This window comes from Phaseolus vulgaris, chromosome 3 (assembly GCF_051622355.1).
Source record: "Phaseolus vulgaris cultivar YP4 chromosome 3, ASM5162235v1, whole genome shotgun sequence".
In the NCBI taxonomy this organism is placed as follows: domain Eukaryota; kingdom Viridiplantae; phylum Streptophyta; class Magnoliopsida; order Fabales; family Fabaceae; genus Phaseolus; species Phaseolus vulgaris.
This window is the reverse complement of record NC_143500.1, coordinates 18,164,720-18,175,517: the sequence shown is the minus strand read 5'-3', so window position 1 is coordinate 18,175,517 and position 10,798 is coordinate 18,164,720. Positions and strand designations below refer to the sequence as shown.

Genomic DNA, 10,798 nt, shown 5'->3' with positions numbered 1-10,798 from the left:
GTGACCTTGCTGAGCTCCTCATTCCTGGCCTGAGAGGCGACCGGGTCTTCATGCATCTTCGCCTGCTCTATGCGCGATGCCTCCACATTTTCTTGCAATGCGCGCATGATCTCCATCATTTGTGCCATGGTCATGGCGCTTTCTGCAGCAACTGGCACAAGGGGACTCGAACGTGTGCTTCTCATCTTTCTCATGAAAAATCAACAAACCAAACCTCAGCAAACAAAACCTTCACCAGCGAAACGATCGATCCAGTAATCAATCAGTCAAAAACTCTCAAACTCCAAAGAACTTCCAAAAACGCAATCACAACAGCAAAAACCTCCACAAAAACTTGCAACCTTGACACGAAACTACCGCTTCTCCTCCAGAACTCCCAATTCATCGGTCAGAAACACGAACGAACGGTAAAAACTTCAATTCACCGATTGAAACTCACACAAGCGGTAAGAAACCTCAATCCACCAATCGAAAGCTCAAACAAGCGGTGAAAAACTTCAAACTACCGATCAAAACTTTGAACGAACGGTGAAAAACGCCGATACACCAAATGAAAACCCAAACGAACGGTGGAAAACGCCGAAAAACTTCACCTCACCGAACAAGAACACAAACAAACGGGGAAAAAACCTCAATTCACCGAACAAAAGCTCCAGCGAACGGTGAAAAACGTCAAATTACCGATCGAAAACTCAAACCAACGGTGAAAAGCGCCGAAAATGGTTGCACCAGCACACAACCACACAAGAATCTCAGAAACTTCAAGAACTCACGTTGTGGATGGGAAACACGCTTTACACGGCCCCACGGTGGGCGCCTCATGATCCTGCCGGTTGACTCGAGTGCAAGAGTCTTGCCACGTCAAAGGTATCTTCTCTCGATCAGCTTCGCACCACGCTAGCCTTCGATCTTCACGTCTCAATTCTTCGCGAGAACCTGAAGAAAACAAAGACATAGAATGGCGCCGCTGGCCGATCGCGCTCCGACGCTCAAGTCAGTGATGGAATCACCAAATACTAAGGGAGAAAAGCTAAACTCAAGGAACCGTGCAAGTATTCTCTCAGCGTATTCTAGTGTTCTCAAAAGCGTAAAGAAGTGTTCTAAACGTGCGTACCTCAGAAGTTCGTTAGAGTTCCTTATATACCTGAGCACTTTCTCTCTCCTGACGGTTACACCTCTGGACACGTGGCTCGCATCCAGCTGTACACGTGTCACCATCTGGAGCCCCCTTCTACTTGAGCGTCGCCTCTACTCTTCAAGTTATTCGACTAAGTTACCCATGCAAGGAGTAACTCGGTGCGTAGCTTCCTTGGAGCGCGATTCTTCTAAGTGGCGAGTACGGGGTGTCACCATGCACACCTTCTCTGTGGTCTCGCTTGCCACTATCACGATCTATTTCACTTGTGCATCATGCATGTTCTGGGAAACTGTTCCCTTGCCTCGACCTCTGGCTAGGGAATGATCATCTGACAACCTCATCCTTCGTGCTCGTACTTCATGAAAGCTAAAAGCAAGCCTTCTTGATCTTTCGACGATGTGCCCCTTTCGACGGTCTCTAACCACTTGGTCGCCTAAAACTCGTATACGGTGACTATGACGCGAGCCTGGTGACCGCCGGTTATACACACCAGAGATCGGAGAACACCAAGCTAACAATTGACGACTACACAAACTTCCCGATGTGCTTCCCTTCTGTCAGCCAAGTGTTCCGCTCAACACGCCCATATTATCGCTTGCTGCCACGTCATCACTTCCGACTACCTGATCGGTACAAGATACAATATTTTTTAAAATTTAAACTCTATTTTCATGAAAATACTGAACTAGTATTGTTTTGAAATTTTCTATCCTGTAAAAGAGGTTACACTTTCATTAGCGATAACTATTTTCCTTTAGACCATTGCTAGAGACGAATGACAGTGAAAAAAAGGGAGAGAAAATAGGAAAACGCTTGAAATATGCAAACAATAATAACTAGAATTAGATATTAACTAGAGTTATGCAACTGTACATGACAAAGCTAAATAAGCACTTCTTTATACCACTTCAATGATCTCTCTGGTAGCTAAACTAATTGTCATTTGATAACTGATAAGTCTTGCATTATTTCTGTATGATCAAATACCATTGCCGAAAGGTGACTAAGGCGCTGAGACAAAAAAATGTCAGCTCATTCTTGACACCTTAGCAGCACCTTTCTGGTTCAAGTGAGGCACTGGTTTAGTACCTTAATAATACCATTAAGAAAATATTCTGAAAGCCTTCCCAGATAACAGGGATATTTTTTTTATCAGCAAAGAATAATTAAATTAAATTAGAGGACACCCTTCCCAACCCTTTTACAAAAGGGAAACCAGAGTCTAACAACTAGGATCAAGCTTTGGCTTCCTCAAAATTTAGAGTTACACCAAAGAATACTGCGGCTGCTGCTATGAATTATGCAGCATTCTTAGATAGTGCAGAGATGTGGCAGATTCTGTAGCTTGACTTTCAGTGCCTGGCTGGTTGATGAATGCACACGTCGAGCACATTATGATGATAAAAAAAAATAGAACCGAAACACCACACCATCAAGTCCTTCCCCGAAACAACACCTGCTTAATTGGTGATCAATCCCTGCCTCAAAAACCTGCACAAAACCAGCACCTACAGAATTGGCCAATTCCCCTGCACAATAGCATCCTTACACCACACAAACTACACCAAACCACTTCTAGCCATCTGCAGCAATTATTCCCTGCTTTAAAACCAGGTTCAGCATCTACCAACACTGCATATTTGTAGAAGGCACCTGTTTTGCTCATCAACCTCCAGCAAAACCATCCCGCTCCCACACTCCAATCATCCATAGACCAATGTTCACAAGATAACAGGGAAACAGTTCAGATTTTCCAAGACCAATACTATCTGCATCAGGGCATCAAACTAGCACATATTCAGAAAAAAAATGTGTAAGCCTGAGCAGCATTAATTTTAATCTCCCAGCTGCCAAAGAATGAACAACTCTGGAGCCTCATTCAAAGCACCAGCTACATTAGTTTTACCAGAACAAGCAGCAGCTACCAATTTATCAGCATCTAACATCATCACGCAATACCAAAACATAATTGTATTTTCCCCAATAAACCATACTGCCGCTTGGACTTGTCTTAGTATTTACAAGAGCAGACTTTTGGTCAGATGCAGACACCCTATCCGCTGAAGGAAACCAAGCATTCAGCACCTACAAAAGCCACCTACTTTCCTCATACAGATGCAAACCATCTCCAGTAACACCATCCCATTCCCACACTCCAAACATCCAAAACCAAACATCACAGGGACACAGAATCAATTCAGATTTTCAAGCCCAAATCTATCTGCATCAAGATACCAAACTAACACAAATTCAGAAAAACAAAACTTCTGATAGATTCTCCTACATCTCCCATCCTCCAACTCCAATGCGACACAACTCCATAAACCACCATCAGCCAAATATGGAGTATATATATACACCTTCCAAACTGTTCTATTACACCAATTGTCTTCATCTCTTCAAACATAAACTCCAGCGTCAATAAGGCCAAAACATGCTTATGACTTAGAGCTAGATTCCTCAGAACAAGCTGTTCCACCGTATGATGAAGCTGTACCTGAGAACAAGCTGTTGCCGCAGACTAATGCAAACAACAAATCTGTTTTGGCTCTTAAGGCACAGGGTAGAGTCTCCCTCTCAAGGCAGAACAAACCCCTCACCAGCAGCACTTACTAGATACTGGATAAAAGAGCACAACCAGATCAAAAAACAGACATAAAAACAAACCTTGCCACTTATAGCTTTTAATACATAAGTCCGGATTCAAATACCAATCCAAGAACGAGAAAGAGAAATTGTGCACCCTATGTTTCAATCATAACCACGATCGAAGTTGTGCTAAATGAAAGACTTCTTCCGCATCAGGTTTCCCTTGCTTAAAGATGATAGAATTTCTTTGCTCCCAAATGCCTCTTACAACTGCCACCCACACACCCTTCCATACCATGTTCTGTTTAGTATTCATATGAACCAGATGGAAGTTTTCAAAGTGATTCTTTAAATCCTTATTTTGGACGAACAGAATTCCTAACCATCTAAAACACAGAGACCAAACCCTCTGTGCAACAATGCATTCTAAGAACAAGTGTTGAGCCGACTCTTCCGTATCTTTGGCACATCTCACATACAGTGGAACCGACTATCACTCCTCTCCTGATCAGACTGCTTCAAGTTGGCATTTTATTCAAGAGTACCCTCCAGGCAGTACTTAAAACATTGGGAAACGCTTTAACTTGTCAAAACTGATTGAAAATGCCAATAGAGTGACTAGTGTCCTAGCTAACTGTGAATCTGTGTAGCTAAAGGGGTAAATAGGCAAACGTTAAAAAGAACAACTAGTTATTTTGCTTGTGTGATTATTAACGGAAAGACAAAAGCAATACAGTAAAATATTTTACTGGTTTCTTTTATTAGTTGTTTTTCCTTAATAGGGAAATGCTTTTGGCATCTCGAATTACAAGCAGGTTAGAGCCAGTGTCATCAATGGCCGCCATTTATCAACATTGGTTAAAACCTCTTGGCCCTGGCATTTCTTTATCTTAAACCGTTTGTAAATGAGACTCTACATATTTTCAGAGGCTTGACTAACGGGTTTCCAAACATAGGCTTACTATCCAGGATTTTTATATATCATGATTCTAGGATAACATCCCTGTGATCATCCAATCCAGGTAATCCAATTCCTAAAATCAATTTAATATGATGAAGTATCAAATTTAGACATTGCACTAAACTTCATTCAACTTCCACCATTTTCTCATCAGCTTTATATTGAAGACAGATTGTATACCCTAAGAAATCTCTGTTTATATGCCTAACTGACTGATCAAGTCACATTACAAATTTAATTAGATATCCTCACCTAAAAACTATCAATCCAGTTAGAAATAATTAATAAGCAGAATAGTAGCTATAGCTTAACAGAATACAAGCAAGGACAGCGATACTAGAATAGAAGGACTGCTGTAAATAAATTTTATACAGGATATCATATAACCATAATAAGCAGATCAGGCTGCTAGTGTCTCACTGGCAAAATGTTCATTACCCCAACCAGAAATTTTCATATTACCTGCAATATTGATGTCGTCTAAAGAAGTGGCTACCTCAAAAAAAAAAGTTTTCTAATGCGCAAAAACAGTGTCATTTCGTCTAGGTGGTCTGTCAGGAATCGATCCTGGCTTGAATTTCGAAGCTTCATGCCTTGCGAGTTCCGGTGGAACAGGACTGTTACTTTGAACGAGCATCTGCTTGAGGTCATAAAAGACATCACTGTCCTGAAGAGTCAAGAATGTTGTAGCCACACCCGTCTTTCCTGCACGACCAGTACGCCCAATACGATGAGTGTACGTTTCAATATTCCCAGGCATATCATAGTTAATAACATGAGCGACATCAGGTATGTCAATCCCACGTCCGGCAACATCAGTGGCAACAAGAACATTATATCTCTTGGTCCTAAACCCTTCAAGACTAATCTCTCTCTGCTCCTGCGACTTCCCTCCATGCAAAGTGGTCACGCGATACCCTTCCTTATCCAAATTCTTGGCAACCATATCCGCATTCTTTTTGGTGTTGACAAACACAATCGCAGTCTTGTCGTTAAGCTCGTCAAGCAATCTCTGAAGCTTGTAAAATTTCTCAGACTCTTTCATCATGATCACATGCTGGCTGATCAAATCAGTTGTCTTTCCAGCAGTGCCAATGGTGACCACAACAGGGTTCCTCAAATATTTCCTGGCAAGCCTCTCCACAGCAGGGGGCATGGTGGCACTAAACATATAAGTGGTCCGGTAAATCTTCTTCTCATCAAGTTCCTCATCCTCATTCTCCGGTTTCAGATTGCTGGAAGGCATGGCATCAAGGACACCCATTACCTGGGGCTCAAACCCCATGTCAATCATGCGATCCGCCTCATCAAGAACGACATAATTGCACTGGTTGAGAACAGCATAGCGCCGCTCCAAGCAATCAATCAAACGTCCAGGAGTGGCAATGACAATCTCACAGCCCTGCCTGATCTTAAACCCTTGCTCCTCAATGGACTGTCCACCAACAATGGACACCACCTTGATGCCCAAATACTGCGCAAACTTAACTGTCTCATCCTCAATCTGCTGTGCGAGCTCGCGAGTGGGGGCCATGACAACAGCATAGGGACCCTCAGCCTCGTTGTCCTCACTCATGGGAGGAAGCCTGGTGATATAGCTCAACATGGGAAGCACAAACGCCGCGGTTTTCCCGGAACCAGTCTCGGCAATGCCAATGACATCACGCTGCTGCAAGCCAAGGGGAATGGCTGCCATCTGAATAGGAGAAGGGGTTTTATAGCCAGCCTTCTCCACAGCCTTCAACAGCTCCAGGCTCAACTTGCTCTCAATCCAGCTCCTCATGGGGCGAGGAATCTTGGAACCCTTGTAGGAGATGTTGTAGTCTTCTCTGAAGATGCGCCAATCCCTCTCAGTCATCTCCTCGAGCTTCTTCTCGCTCCAGTGGCGGTCCACGCGCATGTCGAAGGTGTCGTAGAGATCGGCGGCGGCCTCCTTGCGGCGCTGGGCGTCTGCCTCCTCGGGCTTCTCCTCGAGGCCGTCCTTCTTGCGGATTTGCTCGCGCATGTCCTTCTCGTTCTTCGCGGCTAGCTTCTTCTGCTCGCGGCGATCCATGCCGGCGCGGAAGCCGCGCCCGAAGAGTAGCTGAGCCTCGTGGGGGTTCTGGTAAAGAACGTTCATGTCGCGCGAGGTGTCTTCCGTGTTCTCCCAGTCGAAGGAGAACCGGAACTTCTCGCTGGGCTTGATCACGCGTTTCTTCGGCTTTTTCGAACCCAGGTACTGCTCCTTGATAGACTCAAGCTCCTTCTCGCGCTCGCGCTCCGCTAGTTTCTCCAAGCGAGCTCGCTCGCGTGCCCGGGTCTCCTCTTCACGCTCCCTCTCTCTGTTGCGGCGTTCGGCTTCGCGGTCCCGGTCACGTGTCCTTTCGCGCTCCGCCAGTTTATCCGACCGAGCTCGCTCTCTGGCCCGGGTCTCCTCTTCGCGTTCCCTCTCTCTGTTGCGGCGTTCGGGTTCGCGGTCCCGGTCCCGGTCACGTGCCCTCTCGCGGTCTCTGTCCCTATCTCTGTCGCGCTCTCGCTCCCTGTTGTCACGGTCTCTGTCCCTTTCTCTGTCTCTGTCTCTGTCTCTTTCGCGGTCGGAGGAGGGTTTGGGATCAGAGGAGTGGTTGCGGGAGAGGAGCTGCTCCTGGCGCCGCTTCTGCTCCGCGACTTCATCCTGGCGGCGTTGGAGGGCCAATTGCTCGCGTTGGGATTTGGTTAGGAAAGTTGGCTTCGCCGTTGAGGTGTTGGCGACGTCGTCATTTGGGCGCTTCATGGTGGCAACGGTTCTGAAATACTGAGTGAGAGAGATCGCTTGGGTGATTGCAGGAGGGGAGGGGAGGGCTGAGGAGTGAGGGCACAAACTGCAAAACCACCACGAATGGAATTCCAGACACTTCTATCGACCCTCCCCTGTTTTTCTCCCTCTCTCTTTCCTTTAGCTCCAACACCACCTTTATTTTTTATTTTTTCCCTTTTCAAATTTCACGGCTTTTGCTTTCTGCACCCCATATTTCAGGCCCAACTATTTTATCTTTACAGATTTTATTTTATTTTTCTTCCAATTCAAGACTAACACCACCCTGAAGCATGATTCATGTCTCCCTCCCTCACAACTTCACAATGTAAATATAAGCTTGAGTGAATATCCGAGTATCAAACTTTACTCTGATTCCGTAACTGCTGTATACCTCCTCTGCAGGATGTGTTCCAGATCATTCTTCTTATCTTTCACTGTTACTATTCGTAAAGGTAAAGGAGTGCAGCTGATATGCTTTGCTAAGTATGTTCTGGAGATTATATTCCAATACCTCTTCTGCTATATTTTTAGTTTATGTTAATTCGGGCCTTTTTTCACCTTTGTTCACAAAAAGAAACATTAAACCAAGTTCAACGTAAATGCTTCATACATCCACTGTCAAGTAAATAAATATCCAACATCCGAAATCAAGTCCATGCACTACTCTTACTATATATATCGTAAAAACTTATCAAACTTCCTTTCCATGCACATCTACCATTTCTCATACGTATATATGGTTATATGTTGTTAATAACACAATTTTTATATTAATATACTGATGCAAACACGATCAATCGCTCACTACTTTTGAGTTAGTATATGATTCTGCCTTTGGTGCTTCTGAATTATGCATATTTACTCATCTTATCTTTGGTGATGATGGACCTAAATAACCATAGCCAATTGGACATAAAATGCTTAAGTGGGACAAATCCACGGAATTCTTTCATTTCCTGTGAAGCTGTTGAACTCCCACTGTCTGTGAAACGTGGTGAAGTGCACTCACTCATCTGCTCTATCACTTCTCTTCCTTCACATATGATTTTTATATCACAACTCTCCTGTGCATATTTTACTACTTCGGCCGCTGTGCCATTCTTCCTTCCAGATTCACATTTTCTAATAATCCAAATAATAAAACAGTTAGAAAATGCTGTTAATTGATATGAATTTATTTAGTGTCACTATATATAGGCATCTCAGACACAGTACCTTAAATTAGATCTGGAAATTCCGATAACCAGTTTTCTTATATTAAGATTTCGAACAAGGTCCACGATAGCTCTACCAACGTTGTCACCCTCAATCAGCATTATCTCCACCTTAACCTGTACATAATAGTAATGCCATATATATAAATATATCATCAAAGCGTATATATCTTCACTCAATACATAAAGTGAAGTATTCCTAAGAACCCATCTTTTATGTTACGTTTTCCAAGCAAAGGATTTATTTACCTTAGAATGAACGCAGAGGTCAATGAACTTTTGAAGAAGCAGTTTCCTCTTGGCTCTCTCTTGTGTCAAGTGCATGTTAGTATACTCTAGATTTACGTGACTCCTTGGAATTTTTCCTACTGTTGTTAAACATATTAAAAGCATGATATTATATTTCCAAACACAAGGACATGCTAGAATATATTTGCTAACATTAAACAAGTTGAATATTATGAAATTATAAAGCAACAAATCAAAACTCTTGACATATCTGTTTCCCGTGTTAATTTTAGTGAGGGACTAACAAGTAAAAAAACAGATATGTATTCTTCTCCAGTCATAGACATGATCAAACACACTAAAAATTGAAAGATGAGTTCACGCGTAACGTGAGACTAAACCTTGTCAAGTAACCCATGTTATACGGGGAAAGGGACTTATTTGACTATAAACATATGTAGCATGGAAAAAAAGAGGAGGAGAAGTGTAGAAGAATTAATTACGTGGACTTGGAATGAGCTTGACTTGAGGGAAAACGTGTAGAAGACAGACTACGGTGGCAGAGGGTGTCACGGCGTGCTTCAAGGCCCATGAAAGAGCTTCCATGCTTGGACTGGAATCTTCATCCTTGCCTACTGCCACATAAACAACATCATCATCATCATCATTATTGCAGTCGTGGATATCAAGAGAGAACACAGTGCTCTCGCAGTCTTCTCTTATGGAATCCAAGACCAAAGACTCCTTCAGATTGATCTCAAACAGCTCCTCCGAATCTGAATCTCCTATCTCGCTCTTGTTGCTGCTGCTGCTTCTGCGGCTAAGACTGCAATCTATGACTTGGTTTCTCTTGAACCCTATCAAACCACATCCAAAGCAACTGGAGCTTTCTTCATGCGTATCGCAGGGCATGCACTCATCCTGCTCCTCCTTTTCCCATGACCTTGTTGATCCCATCATGTTCGCTATCGCTTTGTCCAATTTTTCAACTAATTGGTTGGGTTGTTCTGACGATGCATCAATATATATTATTAATATATATATATACATATATATATATACATATATATATATATGTATGTATATATATATATATGTATGTAGTTGGCTATGATTAATTTGGACAAAACTATTGAAAGGGATAGGCCAAATTTTTATCTCATAAAATATAGTACACCTTGCTTATGTTGTAATATATACCATATAACTATAGTCTTCCCACAATTACCATGCTAAGGACCTTTACGTTGACGGTAGATTATATGATGCACATAACCGTATAATGTAATTTTAGGATAAATTGTAATGAAAAACAATTGATTAAAAAATGTACAGTAGTTTTAATGGAAAATACATACTAATGACATGATGTAGACAACCACTGTATTTTAATAATTAAAAGTATACTATTTATAAAGAAACAAAATGAGATTTGCAATAAATATTAATAAAACTCTTATGAAAGCACTATATATACTATTTTCAAAAGGCAATTCACCGTTTTCAAAAAAGTAATAATACCAAATATTCAAGTATTAATTCAAAGTTGTTTAACTTTAAAGTTTAAACAATAACCATGAGTTTGAATAAGAAATTTTCATAATTTATAACACATTTCATTTTGTTAAACAATTTAAATGTATGGATTTTTTTTTGTTTAAATGAAGTATTTCAGTTACTATAAAATAAAACAAATTATTTAATTAGTTATAAAAAAATATTAATAATTAAATCACATCATGCTCTTGTTGATATTACACTAGAGGACAATCATGAAATAGAAACCACCAATTTTTAGAGACCAAAATAATTAGTTGCAATAGTAACTAAATTAGAGACCATTTTAAAAACTAAAAGAAAAATTGGTTTCTATTATTGTTAAATAGTTTCTA

At 41.7% G+C, this 10,798-nt stretch overlaps 2 protein-coding genes across 2 annotated transcripts; both read right to left on the bottom strand.

The window, feature by feature from the left end:
• Positions 1–5,025: 5,025 nt before the first annotated feature.
• On the bottom strand, positions 5,026–8,465 carry LOC137806824 (DEAD-box ATP-dependent RNA helicase 21). The gene has a single exon (XM_068607125.2). It carries the CDS (start codon positions 7,438–7,440, stop codon positions 5,203–5,205), a length of 2,238 nt encoding a protein of 745 aa, XP_068463226.1. The 5' UTR covers positions 7,441–8,465; the 3' UTR covers positions 5,026–5,202.
• On the bottom strand, positions 5,026–9,923 carry LOC137806825 (U-box domain-containing protein 35). Its single transcript, XM_068607126.2, has 4 exons — positions 9,410–9,923; positions 8,928–9,046; positions 8,680–8,795; positions 5,026–8,586 (listed from the first exon to the last, which is right to left on the bottom strand). Exons 1-4 carry the CDS (start codon positions 9,864–9,866, stop codon positions 8,313–8,315), a joined length of 966 nt encoding a protein of 321 aa, XP_068463227.1. The 5' UTR covers positions 9,867–9,923; the 3' UTR covers positions 5,026–8,312.
• Between the last annotated feature and the right edge of the window lie 875 nt (positions 9,924–10,798).